Source organism: Hylobates moloch, unplaced genomic scaffold (genome assembly GCF_009828535.3).
Source record: "Hylobates moloch isolate HMO894 unplaced genomic scaffold, HMol_V3 SCAFFOLD_13, whole genome shotgun sequence".
NCBI lineage: Eukaryota > Metazoa > Chordata > Mammalia > Primates > Hylobatidae > Hylobates > Hylobates moloch.
This window is the reverse complement of record NW_026652288.1, coordinates 37,137,971-37,156,356: the sequence shown is the minus strand read 5'-3', so window position 1 is coordinate 37,156,356 and position 18,386 is coordinate 37,137,971. Positions and strand designations below refer to the sequence as shown.

Here is an 18,386-nt window from a genome sequence, read left to right as displayed (position 1 = left end):
CTATTATAAAGCTGAAAATTATAAGTCAAACCATTTTAAGTTGGGGATTACAGGCGTGACCCACCATGCCTGGCCGTGATTTTTAAATTTGTACATACTTGGTTTGTAACTTTAACAAATATATTAAAGTGTTTTATTATGTTTGCAAAGGGACTCTGACTTCCAACATAGTACTGCCAAGATTGCACGATGATAGAGTTTCATTGAAAGGCTGCCAGGGATCTTTCTTTTATGACAATTCTTAATGATACTACCGGGATGTGCAATGACCCATAAAGGAGTTGCTCTGGGTTAATACCCAGGGAATCTTTTGATTTCAAAGAAGAAAGTTCAAGAGAATGAATAGAAAAAAGATGAAACTGGAAATAAAAAATAGGAATATAAGATTTGAAAGCCAAGTTTTATATAATCTTGTTTTATAAGTTATATAACATCATTGCAATATCAATACCTGAAAAATACTTGGAAAATTATAACTTTACTTATGATTATAGAAGCAATTAAATGGTAAAAGATAGAATTAAATAGTCTATCGAAAGAATAATCACCTGACCAGGGTATATTCATAAAAAGAAGATAGCTATCAATATAAATTATCACTTCATAGATTTTTTAACACAATGGGATAAAATCACAAAGCATTATTCTTAATCGTAAAACAAAAAATCTAATTCATGATGCCACATTGGTCTCATGGTTTGTTTTGGGGTTTTTTTGAGATGAAGTCTCACTCTGTCACCCAGGCTGGAGTGCAGTGGTGCAATCTCGGCTCACTGCAACCTCCACCTTCCAAGTTCGAGTGATTCTCCTGCCTCAGCCTCCCAAGTAGCTGGGATTACAGGCATGCGCCACCACGTCCAGCTAATTTTTTTATTTTTAGGAGATGGAGTTTCACCATGTTGGCCAGGTTGGTCTCGAACTCCTGACCTCAGGTGATCTGCCCACCTTGGCCTCCCAAAGTGCTGGGATTACAGGCATGAGCCACTGCTCCTGGCCTAATGGTATCATGTTTTACAGCTTGATTTAAAGGGTTAATTTTTTTTCAAAGTTTATCAACAGCTTATGTACCAGCCATGGTATAGGTGCTGGTGATAAATGCTGAACAAAAAAAAAGGTTCCAGACAATCTTGGCTCCCTACATAATCCAAAGGGTGCCAGTTTTGTACTGAGTGTAGTGTCAGCCATATCACACAAGTTGAATTATGTTGACACTTTAATGGCATTCATTTCTCAATAGTCTATTTCAATTTTCATTTTGTATTCAATCCAGGGCTTAAATACACATGACTATAAATTTTCAGAGATGACAATGTCTCTCCATAGATTACTTACCCACTACAAACTAAATCTTTACAATGAACTTATGGCAGTTACCAGCTTACCCAAATGATCATCCTTAGTTTCACTAATGCAAGGACCTGTACTTAAATGTTTTCTGACAGTACAATAAGACATACAAATAACCTACAAAGCATTCTTCCCCAAACGTTTAATCTAGACTTAAGAAAGCCTCTGGACTTATTCCCTTGTACAGAAAATACAACCAAGAACAAGGCTAAATGACACTATAAAGAAAGAAATCTAAACATATAGCCGACAACATTTCTGAGCTACTCCAATGTCATTTTTTTAAAATGAGAAAGTTTCTAGACCAGTGGCTCTCTAACTCTGGTTGGTATCACAGACACAAAACCTGGAGAAATAATAAAAAACAGAGGCCCAGGCTTATAAGCTAGGGCTATACTTCTGTAGGTTTACCAAGTCCCACGGGTGATTCTGATACCCACCATAATTTGAGAGCATACCTTCATGGGGTTTCCATGCTACAATACACTAAAGAGAGATAACCAAATGCAATGCAGAATCTGCAATGGATACTCCTTAGAAAATGAATAGCTGTAGGCCAGGCGTGATGGCTCACGCCTGTAATCCCAGCACTTTGGGAGGCCAAGGCGGGTAGATCATGAGGTCAGGAGATCGAGACCATCCTGGCTAACACAGTGAAACCCTGTCTCTACTAAAAATACAAAATATTAGCCGGGCGTGGTGGCGGGTGCTTTAGTCCCAGATACTCGGGAGGCTGAGGTTGGGAGAATGGCGTGAACCTGGGAGGCGGAGCTTGCAGTGAGCCCAGATCACATCACTGCACTCCAGCCTGGGCAACAGAGCGAGACTCCATCTCAAAAAAAAAAAAAAAAGAGAAAATGAATAGCTGTAAAAGATGGTTTGCAGGCCAATGAAGAAATCTGAAGATGGAATGATATTACAGAATTATGAATATTTTCCTTAAGGGTAATTATGGTACTATGGTTATATGATATTGTCTTTATGTTTGGGTAATACACATGCTGATGTAACAAGGGGTAAAGTGTCATGATGTCTAAAACTTATTCTCAATGGTCTAAAACTTATTCTCAATGGTACAACAAATATACAAAAAATAAATGTGGCAAATTGTTAACAATTTTGAATCAAGGTGGGGGGGATATGGGTGTATATTTTACTATTCTTTCAAAACCTGCAACAATTATCAACTAGGTTCACCATCTTTTATGGGCAGGATTTGTGGTATCCCCAAACAATTACACTAGTAACATCAAAAAACACTGGTCACAGATCACCATAACAGATTTAACAATGAAAAAGTTTGAAATATTATGAAAACTAGCAAAGTGTGACACAAAGACATGAAATGTGCACATGCTGTTTGGAAAATGGTGCTCATAGACTTATTCACTGCAAGGTTGCTGCAAACCTTCAATGTGTATAAAATGCAGTAACTGCAATGCACAATTAAGTGAGGTATGCCTGTATCCAGTGAAATATTTCATGGGTAGTAAACTGTGAACATGGCAGCTACTCTGCATTCCTCACATCAATAACTTTCTCACCAAAATTATCTTCTCTGAACTCTAAGGCATTTAGTGTGGCTATAAAACATCCCACATTCCTTACACTCAAAGGAGTTCTCAGCAGTATGAATACTCTGATGTTGAGCAAATCCCAGGCCACGATGAAAGTTCTTCGCACATTCTTTTATGTTCACAGGATTTCTCATCAATATGAATTCTCTGGTGTTGAGTAAATTTTTCATACACAGTGAAGGCTTGTCTACACTCCTTATATTCATAAAACTTCTAACTATAATGAATTTTCTGATGTTGAGTAAGCAGATCAATCACAGTAAGGGTTTGCTCACATTCTTTACATTCATAGGGTTTCATGCCAGTATGAATTTTGTGATGTGCAGAAAGGACTGAACTAAGTCTAAAGGTCTTCCCACATCCTTTATATTCACAGGGTTGCTCACCAGTATGAATTTTAACATGTTGAACAAGGCTCGAGCTATAAGTAAAGGCCTTTCCACATTCTTTACATTCATACGGTTCATACCAGTATGAATTCTTTAATGTGCAGTAAAGACTAAGCTAAATCCAAAAGTTTTCCACATTCTTTACACTCACAGGGTTTCTCAGCAGTATGGATTCTCAGATGTACAATAAGTTCATAATTACTTCTAAAGGCCTTTTCACATTCCTTACATTCATAGGGCTTCTCATCAGTATGAATTTTAACATGTTTAACAGGTTTGAACTATGACTGAAGGCTTTCCCACATTCTTCACATTGATATGGTTTCTCACCAGTATGAATTCTCTGATGTACTCTAAGGTTTCTACCACTGGTAAAGCATTTCCCACATCCTTGACATTCATAAGGGTTTTCACGAATATGAAATCTATAATGTCCACGAAATTGGTAATGATATTGAAAGGCCTTCCCACATTCCTTATATTCAAAGGTTTCACCCAAGTATGAATTTACTGATGTTCAATAAGTTGCTACTGATGTCTGAAGGCTGTCCCACATTTCTTATATTCAAACGGTTTCTCACCTGTACAAGTTTTTGATGCAGAGAAAGTTGTAGGTGAAGTCTAAAAGCCTTCCCACACTCCTTACATTCATAGGGTTTCTCACCAGTATGAATACTCTGAGGCTGAACAAGGTTTGAGCCACGATTAAAGGCCTTCCCACACTCCTTACGTTTAAATGGCTTCTCACCAGTATGAATGATCTGATGTTGAGCAAGCTGTATCAGAAGACTAAAGGCCTTTCCGCATTCTTTACATTCAAAGGGTTTCTCACCAGTATGAATTTGGTAATGTTCAGTAAGCTGGTAATGATATCTAAAGGTCTTCCTACACTCCTTACATACAAAGGGTTTCTCACTGGAATGAATTTTCTGATGCTGAATAAGGTTTGAACCACGACTAAAGCCTTTCCCACACTCCTTACATTCATATGGTTTTACACCAGCATGAATACTCTGATGTTGAACAAGGTTCGAGACACGATTAAAGGACTTCCCACATTCTTTACATTCAAATGGCTTCTCACCTGTGTGAATGTTCTTATGGCGATTAAGCTGGGTGTGAAGACTGAAGGCCTTGCCACATTCCTTACATTCAAAGGGCTTCTCACCAGTATGAAATTTCTGATGTCGAATAAGGTGCATATGAAGTCGAAAAGCTTTCCCACATTCCTTACATTCAAAGGGTTTCTTTCCGGTATGAATACTTTGATGTTGATTAAGATTTGAACCACGACGAAAGAATTTCCCACATTCCTTACATTCAAAGGACTTCTCACCTGTATGAGTTTTCTCATGTTGAGAAAGTTGTAGGTGAAGTCTAAAAGCCTTCCCACACTCCTTACATTCATAGGGCTTCTCACCAGTATGAATACTCTGATGTTGAACAAGGTTTGAGCCACGATTGAAGGCCTTCCCACAGTCTTTACATTCAAATGGTTTCTCACCAGTATGAATGTTCTTATGTCGAGCAAGCTGTGTCAGAAGACTAAAGGCCTTTCCACATTCTTTACATTCAAAGGGTTTCTCACCAGTATGAATTTGGGAATGTTGAATAAGTTGGTAATGATATCGAAAGGCCATCTCACATTCCCTACATACAAAGGGTTTCTCATTGGAATGAATCTTTTGATGCTGAATAAGATTTGCGCCACGATTAAAGCCTTTCCCACACTCCTTACATTCATATGGTTTTACACCAGCATGAATACTCTGGTGTTGAATAAGGTTTGAACTACGATTAAAGGACTTCCCACATTCTTTACATTCAAATGGTTTTTCACCTGTGTGAATGTTCTTATGGCGATTAAGCTGATTGAGAAGACTAAAGGCCTTCCCGCATTCCCTACATTCAAAGGGCTTCTCACCCATATGAATCTTCTGATGTCGAACAAGCTTTGTCAGAAGAGTAAAGGCCTTTCTGCATTCTTTACATTCAAAGGGTTTCTGGCCAGTATGAATTCGGCAATGTTCAACGAGTTGGTAATGATATCGAAAGGCCATCTCACATTCCCTACATACAAAGGGTTTCTCATTGGAATGAATTTTTTGATGCTGAATAAGATTTGAACCACGATTAAAGGCTTTCCCACACTCCTTACATTGATATGGTTTTACACCAGCATGAATACTTTGATGCTGAGTAAGGTTTGAGCTACGATTAAAAGACTTCCCACATTCCTTACATTCAAACAGTTTCTCACCTGTGTGAATGTTCTTATGGCGATTAAGCTGGGTGGGAAGATTAAAGGCTTTTCCACATTCCTTACATTCAAAAGTTTTCTCACCAGTATGAAATTTCTGATGTCGAGTAAGTTGTATGTGAAGGTGAAAGGCTTTCCCACATTCTTTGCATTTATAGGGTTTCTCTCCAGTATGAATACTCAGATGCTGAATAAGATTTGAACCACGAATAAAGTATTTCCCACATTCCTTACATTCATGTGGTTGATGTGTATTATGAATAAGAGAAGCACGAGTATAAGCAGGCATTTCTTCATAGCTGACGATCTTCTGGTTGATATATCCTTCTTGATGTCCCTGTAGTCCCTCAAATCTACTTCTATATTCTGAGTCATTTCTAAAATAAAAGGCCTCGAGGCCAAGTGTTTTACTTATTTGCTTTATAACATATTTGGGTAAGTTTATTTCAAAAATATCATTTTGTGGAGATATTTTCTCAGGTCCATATTTTGACTCCAAATCTGAAATAAATGAAGAAAGCAAACATATTTTATTTTCCCATAACACACATGCATACAAAATTCATTAAACAAATGGCCAAAGTATAAAATATAATACTTTCAGGGAAGGGATGTGAAAAAGGAAAAGGGTGCCAATAATGAAGAAAGTTTATGTAAGATGGTGGTGGTCGTAAGGGAACAGGTTAACTTTGTCAAATTTAGGTGTGAATCAAAACCATTTGGTAAGATTAAATACATTGATATTCAAGCAACTCAGATGTACAGAATCAGAATTTTTAGCAAAAAAAGCTTTTTTTTTTTTTAGACTGAGTTTCACTCTTGTCGCCCAGGCTGCAGTGCAATGGCACAATCTCAGCTCACTGCAGCCTCTACCTCCTGGGTTCAAGTGATTCTCTTGCCTCAGCCTCAGCCTCCAGAGTAGCTGGGATTACAAGCATCTGCCACCACGCCTGGCTAATTTTGGTATTTTTAGTAGAGACAGGGTTTCACAATGTTGGCCAGGCTGGTCTGGAACGCCTAACATCAGGTGATCCACCCACCCTGGCCTCCCAAAGTGCTGGGATTACAGGTGTGAGCCATTGCGCCCAGCCTGTATTTTTTTTTTTAAGAGACAGGGTCTCTCTCTGTTGTATAGGCTATAGTGCAACGGCATGATCACAGCTCACTGCAGCCTCAAGCTCCCAGGCTCAAGCAATCCTCCTGCCTAAGCCTCCCAAGTGGCTACACCTACAGGCACATGCCACCATGTCTGGACAATTTTTTTTTTCTTTAGTCTTCCTGCAGTCCAAAGTCTAGCTAATTTTTACTTTATTTTTATTTTTACTTTGTAGAGATGGTGTCTCACCATGTTACCCAAGCTGGTCTTGAACTCCTGGCATCAAGCAATCCTCCTGCCTTGATCTCCAAACATGCTGGGATCACCAGTAGGAGCCATCACACCCAGCCAAAGCTGTATTTTTAATATCTCTACCAGATGATTCTGATTCAGATAAAAGTTTACAGATCATACTTAAAACTGGTTTTGAATGGTTTATCTTTAGTCTTAACACAAAATCCAAAAACTTTAACACAGAGAACAAAACTTCCTATCAGGGCACTGTCCTCCTTTGTGGCTGATCTCTAACCACTCCCTCCTTTTAGCAACCAGAACATGATATAACCTTTCTCTTATCTTCTTGCTTGCTTAGACTGCTTCATCTTCCAAGAATCCTCTGGCCTTGCTCTTTGTAACAAACATCCAACTCGTCTTTTTTTTTTTCTGTATATATATAAATTTTTTAATTTTATTATTATTATACTTTAAGTTTTAGGGTACATGTGCACAATGTGCAGGTTTGTTACATATGTATACATGTGCCATGTTGGTGTGCTGCACCCATTAACTCATCATTTAGCATTAGGTATATCTCCTAATGTTATCCCTCCCTGCTCCCCCCACCTCACAACAGTCCCCGGAGTGTGATGTTCCCCTTCCTGTGTCCATCTGTTCTCATTGTTCAATTCCCACCTATGAGTGAGAACATGCACTGTTTGGTTTTTTGTCCTTGCAATAGTTTGCTGAGAATGATGGTTTCCAGTTTCATCCATGTCCCTACAAAGGACATGAACTCATCATTTTTTATGGCTGCATAGTATTCCATGGTGTATATGTGCCACATTTCCTTAATCCAGTCTAACAGTGTTGGACATTTGCGTTGGTTCCAAGTCTTTGCTATTGTGAATAGTGCCGCAATAAACATATGTGTGCACGTGTCTTTATAGCAGCATGATTTATAATCCTTTGGGTATATACCCAGTAATGGGATGGCTGGGTCAAATGGTATTTCTAGTTCTAGATCCCTGAGGAATCGCCACACTGACTTCCACAATGGTTGAACTAGTTTACAGTCCCACCAACAGTGTAAAAGTGTCCCTATTTCTCCACATCCTCTCCAGCACCTGTTATTTCCTGACTTTTTAATGATGGCCATTCTAACTGGTGTGAGATGGTATCTCACTGTGGTTTTGATTTGCATTTCTCTGATGGCCAGTGATGATGAGCATTTTTTCATGTGTTTTTTGGCTGCATAAATGTCTTCTTTTGAGAAGTGTCTGTTCATATCCTTTGCCCACTTTTTGATGGGGTTCTCTGATTTTTTCTTCTAAATTTGTTTGAGTTCATTGTAGATTCTGGATATTAGCCCTTTGTCCGATGAGTAGATTGCAAAAATTTTCTCCCATTTTGTAGGTTGCCTGTTCTCACTCTGATGGTAGTTTCTTTTGCTGTGCAGAAGCTCTTTAGTTTAATTAGATCCCATTTGTCAAATTTGGCTTTTGTTGCCATTGCTTTTGGTGTTTTAGACATGAAGTCCTTGCCCATGCCTATGTCCTGAATGGTATTGCCTAGGTTTTCTTCTAGGGTTTTTATGGTTTTAGGTCTAACATGTAAGTCTTTAATCCATCTTGAATTAATTTTTGTATAAGGTGTAAGGAAGGGACCCAGTTTCAGCTTTCTACATTTGGCTAGCCAGTTTTCCCAGCACCATTTATTAAATAGGGAATCCTTTCCCCATTGCTTGTTTTTGTCAGGTTTGTCAAAGATCAGATGGTTGTAGATATGCGGCATTATTTCTGAGGGCTTTGTTCTGTTCCATTGATCTATATCTCTGTTTTGGTAGCACTACCATGCTGTTTTGGTTACTGTAGCCTTGTAGTATAGTTTGAAGTCAGGTAGTGTGATGCCTCCGGCTTTGTTCTTTTGGCTTAGGATTGACTTGGCGATGCGGGCTCTTATTTGGTTCCATATGAACTTTAAAGTCGTTTTTTCCAATTCTGTGAAGAAAGTCATTGGTAGCTTGATGGGGATGGCACTGAATCTATAAATTACCTTGGGCAGTATGGCCATTTTCACGATATTGATTCTTCCTACCCATGAGCATGGAATATTCTTCCATTTGTTTATATCCTCTTTTATTTCATTGAGCAGTGGTTTGTAGTTCTCCTTGAAGAGGTCCTTCACATCCTTTGTAAGTTGGATTCCTAGGTATTTTATTCTCTTTGAAGCAATTGTGAATGGGAGTTCACTCATGATTTGGCTCTCTGTTTGTCTGTTATTGGTGTATAAGAATGCTTGTGATTTTTGCACATTGATTTTGTATCCTGAGACTTTGCTGAAGTTGCTTATCAGCTTAAGGAGATTTTGGGCTGAGACGATGGGGTTTTCTAGATATACAATCATGTCATCTGCAAACAGGGACAATTTGACTTCTTCTTTTCCTAATTGAACACCCTTTATTTCCTTCTCCTGCCTGATTGTCCTGGCCAGAACTTCCAACACTATGTTGAGTAGGAGTGGTGAGAGAGGGCATCCCTGTCTTGTGCCAGTTTTCAAAGTGAATGCTTCCAGTTTTTGCCCATTCAGTATGATATTGGCTGTGGGTTTATCATAGATAGCTCTTATTATTTTGAGATACGTCCCATCAATACCTAATTTATTGAGAGTTTTTAGCATGAAGCATTGTTGAATTTTGTCAAAGGCCTTTTCTGTATCTATTGAGATAATCATGCAGTTTTTGTCTTTGGTTCTGTTTATATGCTGGATTACATTTATTGATTTGTGTATGTTGAACCAGCCTTGCATCCCAGGGATGAAGCCCACTTGATCATGGTGGATAAGCTTTTTGATATGCTGCTGGATTCAGTTTGCCAGTATTTTATTGAGGATTTTTTCATCAATGTTCATCAAGGATATTGGTTTAAAATTCTCTTTTTTGGTTGTGTCTCTGCCAAGCTTTGGTATCAGGATGATGCCGGCCTCATAAAATGAGTTACGGAGGACTCCCTCTTTTTCTATTGATTGGAATAGTTTCAGAAGGAATGGTACCAGCTCCTCCTTGTACCTCTGGTAGAATTCAGCTGTGAATCCATCTGGTCCTGGACTTTTTTTGGTTGGTAAGCTATTGATTATTGCCACAATTTCAGAGCCTGTTATTGGTCTATTCAGAGATTCAACTTCTTCCTGGTTTAGTCTTGGGAGGGTGTATGTGTTGAGGAATTTATCCATTTCTTCTAGATTTTCTAGTTTATTTGCGTAGAGGTGTTTGTAGTATTCTCTGATGGTAGTTTGTATTTCTGTGGGATTGGTGGTGATATCCGCTTTATCATTTTTTATTGCATCTATTTGATTCTTCTCTCTTTTCTTATTAGTCTTGCTAGCGGTCTATCAACTTTGTTGATCTTTTCAAAAAACCAGCTCCTGGATTCATTAATTTTTTGAAGGGTTTTTTGTGTCTCTATTTCCTTCAGTTCTGCTCTGATTTTAGTTATTTCTTGCCTTCTGCCAGCTTTTGAATGTGTTTGCTCTTGCTTTTCTAGTTCTTTTAATTGTGATGTTAGGGTGTCAATTCTGGATCTTTCCTGCTTTCTCTTGTGGGCATTTAGTGCTATAAATTTCCCTCTACACACAGCTTTGAATGTGTCCCAGAGATTCTGGTATGTTGTGTCTTTTTTCTTGTTGGTTTCAAAGAACATCTTTATTTCTGCTTTCATTTCGTTATGTACCCAGTAGTCACTCAGGAGCAGGTTGTTCAGTTTCCATGTAGTTGAGTGGTTCTGAGTGAATTTCTTAATCCTGAGTTCTAGTTTGATTGCACTGTGGTCTGAGAGACAGTTTGTTATAATTTCTGTTCTTTTACATTTGCTGAGGAGTGCTTTACTTCCAACTATGTAGTCAATTTGGAATAGGTGTGGTGTGGTGCTGAAAAAAATGTATATTCTGTTGATTTAGGGTGGAGAGTTCTGTATATGTCTATTAGGTCCACTTGGTGCAGAGCTGAGTTCAATTCCTGGGTATCCTTGTTAACTTTCTGTCTCGTTGATCTGTCTAATGTTGACAGTGGGGTGTTAAAGTCTCGCATTATTATTGTGTGGGAGTCTAAGTCTCTTTGTAGGTCACTAAGGACTTGCTTTATGAATCTGGATGCTCCTGTATTGGGTGCATATATATTTAGGATAGTTAGCTCTTCTTGTTGAATTGATCCCTTTACCATTATGTAATGGCCTTGTCTCTTTTGATGTTTGTTGGTTTAAAGTCTGTTTTATCAGAGACTAGGAATGCAACCCCTGCCTTTTTGTTTTCCATTTGCTTGGTAGATCTTCCCCCATCCCTTTATTTTCAGCCTATGTGTGTCTCTGCACATGAGATGGGTTTCCTGAATACAGCACACTGATGGGTCTTGACTCTTTTTTTATTTTTCTTTTTTTTGAGACGGAGTGTTGCTCTGTCACCCAGGCTGGAATGCAGTGGCACAGTCTCGGCTCACTGCAAGCTCTGCCTCCTGGGTTCACACCATTCTCATGCCTCAGCCTCCCGAGTAGCTGGGACTACAGGGGCCCGCCACCTCGCTCGGCTAATTTTTTTGTGTTTTTAGTAGAGACAGGGTTTCATGGTGTTAGCCAGGATGGTCTCAATCTCCTGACCTTGTGGTCCACCCACCTCGGCCTCCCAAAGTGCTGGGATTACAGGCGTGAGCCACCACGCCTGGCCTCGGGTCTTGACTCTTTATCCAATTTGCCAGTCTGTGTCTTTTAATTGGAGCATTCAGCCCATTTACATTTAAAGTTAATATTGTTATGTGTGAATTTGGTCCTGTCATTATGATGTTAGCTGGTTATTTTGCTCATTAGTTGATGTGGTTTCTTTCTAGCCTTGATGGTCTTTACATTTTGGCATGTTTTTGCAGTGGCTGGTACTGGTTGTTCCTTTCCATGTTTAGTGCTTCCTTCAGGAGCTCTTTTAGGGCAGGCCTGGTGGTGACAAAATCTCTCAGCATTTGCTTGTCTGTAAAGTATTTTATTTCTTCTTCACTTATGAAGCTTAGTTTGGCTGGATATGAAATTCTGGGTTGAAAATTCTTTTCTTTAAGAATGTTGAATATTGGCCCCCACTCTCTTTTGGCTTGTAGAGTTTCTGCCGAGAGATCCGCTGTTAGTCTGATGGGCTTCCCTTTGTGGGTAACCCGACCTTTCTCTCTGGCTGCCCTTAACATTTTTTCCTACATTTCAACTTTGGTGAATCTGACAATTTGTGTCTTGGAGTTGCTCTTCTCGAGGAGTATCTTTGTGGCATTCTCTGTATTTCCTGAATCTGAATGTTGGCCTGCCTTGCTGGATTGGGGAAGTTCTCCTGGATAATATCCTGCAGAGTGTTTTCCAACTTGGTTCCATTCTCCCCGTCACTTTCAGGTACACCAATCAGACATAGATTTGGTCTTTTCACATAGTCCCATATTTCTTGGAGGCTTTGTTCATTTCTTTTTATTCTTTTTTCTTTAAACTTCCCTTCTCACTTCAGTTCATTCATTTCGTCTTCCATCACTGATACCCTTTCTTCCAGTTGATCGCATTGGCTCCTGAGGCTTCTGCATTCTTCATGTAGTTCTTGAGCCTTGGCCTTCAGCTCCATCAGCTCCTTTAAGGACTTCTCTGCATTGGTTATTCTCGTTAGCCATTCGTCTAATTTTTTTTCAAAGTTTTTAACTTTTTTGCCATTGGTTTGAATTTCCTCCTGTAGCTCGGAGTAGTTTGATCGTCTGAAGACTTCTCTCAGCTCGTCAAAGTCATTCTCCATCCAGCTTTGTTCCATTGCTGGTGAGGAGCTGTGTTCCTTTGGAGGAGGAGAGGTGCTCTGCTTTTTAGAGTTTCCAGTTTTTTTGCTCTGTTTTTTCCCCATCTTTGTGGTTTTATCTACTTTTGGTCTTTGATGTTGGTGACATACAGATGGGTTTTTGGTGTGGATGTCCTTTCTGTTTGTTAGTTTTCCTTCTAACAGACAGAACCCTCAGCTGCAGGTCTGTTGGAGTTTGCTAGAAGTCCACTCCAGACCCTGTTTGCCTGGGTATCAGCAGCGGTGGCTGCAGAACAGCAGTGGCTGTAGAACAGTGGATACTGGTGACCCGCAAATGCTGCTGCTTGATGGTTCCTCTGGAAGTTTTGTCTCAGAGGAGTACCTGGCCATGTGAGGTGTCAGTCTGCCCCTACTGGGGGGTGCCTCCCAGTTAGGCTGCTCAGGGGTCAGGGACCCACTTGAGGAGGCAGTCTGCCTGTTCTCAGATCTCCAGCTGCATGCTGGAAGAACCACTACTCTCTTCAAAGCTGTCAGACAGGGACATTTAAGTCTGCAGAGGTTACTGCTGTCTTTTTGTTTGTCTGTGCCCTGCCCCCAGAGGTGGAGCCTACAGAGGCAGGCAGGCCTCCTTGAGCTGTGGTGGGCTCCACCCAGTTCAAGCTTCCTGGTTGCTTTGTTTACCTAATCAATCCCGGGCAATGGCAGGCGCCCCTTCCCCAGCCTCACTGCCACCTTGCAGTTTGATCTCAGACTGTTGTGCTAGCAATCAGCAAGACTCCGTGGGCATAGGACCCTCCAAGCCAGGTGTGGGCTATAATCTCCTGGTGTGCCGTTTTTTAAGCCCATTGGAAAAGCACAATATTAGGGTGGGAGTGACCCGATTTTCCAGGTGCCGTCTGTCACCCCTTTCTTTGACTAGGAAAGGGAACTCCCTGACCCCTTGCACTTCCCAAGTGAGGCAATGCCTCGCCCTGCTTCGGCTCACACATGGTGCACTGCACCCACTGTCCTGCACCCACTGTCTGGCACTCCCTAGTGAGATGAACCCAGTACCTCAGATGGAAGTGCAGAAATCACCCGTCTTCTGCGTCGCTCATGCTGGCAGCTGTAGACCGGAGCTGTTCCTATTTGGCCATCTTGGCTCCACACCCCCAACTCATCTTTTAAGCCTTAGGATAAATGTTTTCCTGAGAAAATCTGAATGAATGAATAAAGCCTCTGTGACATATGGGACATCATAAAACAACAAAATATTTGAATTTTCGAGGTCCTAGAGACAAAGAGAAAACATAAAGGATAGAAAATCTATTTAATGAAATAATAGCAGGAAACTTTCCAACTCTAATAAGAGATGCAGACATCTTGATACAGGAAGCTCAGAGATACCCAAATAGATAAAATACAAAAAGGTATTCTCCATGGCATATTATGGTCAAAATATAAAAGTCAAAGACAAAAGAGAATACTAAAAACAGCAAGAGAAAAGCATCTAGTCACTTACAAGGAAACTCTCATCAGCCTAACAGCAGATTTCTCAACAGAGAGAAATGAGAGAGAATGAGATTATACATTCAGTGTTGAAAGAAAAAAATCACCAGTCAAGGACACTATCCTCAACAAAGTATTCTACAAAAATGAAAAAGAAATAGTCTTTCCCAGACAGCAAAAGGTGATAGAATTCATCACCACTGGACCAACCCTACAAGATATGTTCAAGAGTCCTACACCTAGAAGTGAAAGGAAAATATCTACCATTGTGAAAACACACAAAAGTATAAAACCTACTGACACAGCAAACATACAAATAAGGACAAAAGACTCAAATGTTACCCCTAAAGAAAACAACCAAACTACAATGATAAAAAATAAAAGAGAAAGGAACAAAGGATATACAAAACAACAAGAAATCAATTAATAAAATGATAAGAATCAGCCCTCACATATCAGTAATCACATTGAATGTCAATGGATTAAACTTCATTTAAAAGATACAGACGAGCTGAATGGATGAAAAAACATGATCCAACTATAAGCTGCCTACAAGAAAGTCTTCTCACTGGTAAAGACACATATGGATTGAAACTAAAAGAACAGGAAAAGATATTCCATACAAATGGAAACCAAAAGTGAGTAGAAATAGCTACATTTATTCAGAAAAAAACAGATTTTAAGTAAAAAACAGCAAAAAGAGACAAAGAAGGTGATCATATAATGATAAAGGGATCAATTCAGCAAGAGGATATAACAATTCTAAACATACAATACCAACACCAGAACACCCAGATATATAAGGCAAATATTATTAGAGCAAAAGGGAGAGAGATACTGCAGTACAATAATCATTGGAGACGTCAATGTGCCACTCTCAGAATGAGATCATCTAGAGAGAAAATTAACAAAGAAACATTGAGTTTAAACATACCTGAGAGGATAAGGGAAAAAAGGAACTCTTTTTTTTTTTTTTTTCTTGAGACGGAGTCTCGCTCTGTGCCCAGGCTGGAGTGCAGTGGCGCAATCTCGGCTCACTGCAAGCTCCGCTTCCCGGGTTCACACCATTCTCCTGCCTCAGCCTCTCCGAGTAGCTGGGACTACAGGTGCCCGCCACCACGCCCAGCTAATTTTTTGTATTTTTAGTAGAGATGGGGTTTCACCGTGGTCTCGATCTCCTGACCTCATGATCCGCCTGCCTTAGCCTCCCAAAATGCTGGGATTACAAGCGTGAGCCACTGCACCTGGCCGAAAAAAGGAACTCTTATATACTGTTGGCGGGATACAAATTAGTATAATCACTATGGAAAACAGCATGCAGATTTCTCAAAAACCTGAAAATAGAACTACCATATGATCCAACAATCCCACTACTGGGTATTAATCCAAAGGAAGAGAAATCAGTATATCAAAATGATACCTGCACTTGTATGATTATTGTAGCATTATTCAAAATACCAAAGGTATGGAATCAACTAAGTGTCCCCCAACAGACAAACAGATAAAGAAAATGTGATATATACACAATGGAATACTATTCAGGCATTTAAAAAATGAAATCATGTCATTTGCAGCAACATGGAGGGAATCGGAGGTCAGAAAGACAAATATCAGACTGGGCGCAGTGGCTCACGCCTGTAATCCCAGCGCTTTGGGAGGCCGAGGTGGGTGAATCACCTGAGGTCAGGAATTTGAGACCAGCCTGGCCAGCGTGGTGAAACCCCGTCTCTATTAAAAATACAAAAATTAGCCAAGCGTGGTGGCAGGCAACTGTAATCCCAGTTACTCGAGAGGCTGAGGCAGGAGAATTGTTTGAACCCAGGAGGCAGAGGTTGCAGTGAGCCAAGATTGCACCACTGCACTCCAGCCTGGGCGACAAAAATGAGGCTCCAACTCAAAAAAAAGAAAGACAAATATCATATGTTCTCATTCATATCTGGAGGCTAAAAAAAGATCTCACAGAGGTAGAGAATAGAATGATAGAAACCAGAGGTTAGGAAGGGTGTGTGGGTGAGGGGTGGGGGATGAAGAGGAGTTGGTTAATGTTACAAACATACAGTTAAATATGAGGAATGACTTCTAATGTTCATAAGCAGAGTAGAGTGACTCTAATTAACAACAATGTATTGTATATTTCAAAATAGCTAGAAGACTTGAAATGTTCCTATCAGAAAGAAATGATAAACACTCCTCTGGTGGATCTGATGGATACCTCAAATACCCTGACACTTGCTCATTACACATTCTATGCATGGAAAAAAACATAACATGTATCCCATAAATATGTACAAATATTGGGTATCAATTAAAAATGAATAAATAACTCTTGAAGAACTTCCCACATTCCTCACAATGACAGTCAAAACCCTGTATGATATGACTCCAACCTAACTCTGACCTCTCTTCCCGCCGTTCCATTACTTACTCCACCTTTGTGTTTCCTGCTCAGTCTGACTAGATTACTCTCACCTGGACACACGACTTGAACCCTTACTTCACATCTCTACACAAGCATGCCCACTTCCAGACAGGTACCCTAAGCACCCAAGTGCTGCCATTCTCACCCCATCACTCCTATTTCCTTGTCTCTATAGCATGATTATCTGGTATTCCTTATCTATTCATTTGCTTACTTGTTTGAGGCATGTCTCACCAACTGCTGGTAAAGTCCATGACCGCAGTGACTTTCTCAGTCTTGTTCATTACCTGTACATTACAGTATTGACAGAGCCAAGCACAGGCCTTCTAGGAATGTGCACTCAATACATATTTACTGAACGTGAATACATTTCTTAGTGAAAACACATGTAGAAATCTAAATGCAAAAGCAGAGTTGGAAAGTAGCTGGATCCAAAATACGTGTTAAAAGTTTACACTGGGGGCCAGGAGAGTTTACACTGGGGGCCAGAAGCATTGGCTCATGCCTATAATTTTAGCTACTTAGGAGGTTGAGGCAGGAAGACTACTTGAGGCCAAGAGTTCAAGATCAGCCGGGGCAACATAGCAAGATGCTGTCTCTTAAAAAATAAATTTAAAGACGTTTAAAGTTTACGCTGGGAAAGAAAGAGGAAACTCACTTCATTAAAAAAGGAAGAAAATAACAGAAATTAGGTGATTAGTAAATGATGAAGTTCCTTGGGGATAGCTCCTAGAGTGATCTTATTTCCTTCCCAGGTCTTGGGCATTTTTGTCCAATGGGGGACCTTGGGTCATTGAAGAAAGTTTTCCAAACCACATCTCAGGGGTGTGACTCCTCTCTGAGCACATGGGCTGTCTGGGACAATGATGGCTTCCCCCCGCCTGCTTTACTCTCACTTACCTGGATACCATCTGCTTGTTTCTTTACTTACAACAATCCAGGGCTCTTTCTCTTGCTCTAGTAATGTAATCACATCTGGCTTAGAAATGGAACTTCCTGCTTAAAAGAAATAACACATGTAGAATTTTTTTTAATAAAAAATTTTTTAAAACCCTGAGACCTAGTTAAACTTATAATAAATCACAAGCCAAAACAATATTGAGAAGAGACTCCAGATAAGAGAGGATTGAGTAAGGGATCAACTATGTTTAAAAAAAAAGACTTTCATTTAAACTCATAATAGAAACTTATCCCTCAAGAGGAGGTATAATTTAGTGGTTAATAGCAGGAAACTTCAAGCCAGATTACCTGGTTGAAATCCTGTCTCTGCCACCCACTAGTACTTTGACATTAAGCAAGTCACTTGAACTCTCTGTCCTTCAGTTTTCCCAACTCTAAAACAGAAATATAATAATGCCTGTTTTATAAGATTGACACTAATATTAAATAAGGTAATATATATAAAATACTTCTAACTTTCACTGATATGTAGTAGCACAAAGTTAACAATTATTATGTTTATTGTCATCATTTATTTTGCATCCTTAGACATTTACAGCTCATTTTAAGAATTTTCACCCAACAGAAAAGCATACACTTCATGGCCTGAAACTTTCAATTACAAAACAAGTAACGGAATGTTTGTTGAAGGAAATGGAATACATTGACTTAGTGCTAAATAAATTCTGTCAACCCAATCAGTATATGTAAATCCTTGAGGCTCTGTTTTGTTTTGTTTTTTTGAGACAGTGTCTTGTTCTGTTGCCCAGGCTGAAGTACAGTGGCATGACCACGGCTCTCTGCAGCCTTGACCTCCCAGGTTCAAGCAATCATAGAGGCTTTTTTGATAGAAAAACTCAAC

General features: G+C 39.7%; 1 protein-coding gene across 10 annotated transcripts in view; it reads right to left on the bottom strand.

Moving 5' to 3' along the window:
- Nucleotides 1-381: 381 nt before the first annotated feature.
- LOC116480685 (zinc finger protein 780B) overlaps nucleotides 382-18,386 on the bottom strand; it is a 60,492-nt gene continuing 42,487 nt past the window's right edge. For 9 of the 10 annotated variants that reach the window (XM_058427042.1, XM_032172928.2, XM_058427041.1 and 6 more), the window contains 2 exons: nucleotides 17,486-17,584; nucleotides 382-6,074 (listed from right to left, as the gene is read on the bottom strand). In XM_058427042.1, the coding sequence (XP_058283025.1) occupies nucleotides 3,805-6,074; nucleotides 17,486-17,584 (2,369 nt within the window). In that variant the 3' untranslated portion in view covers nucleotides 382-3,804. The remainder of the gene's footprint in view (nucleotides 6,075-17,485; nucleotides 17,585-18,386) is intronic. The other variant, XM_058427038.1, reaches the window with a different exon arrangement.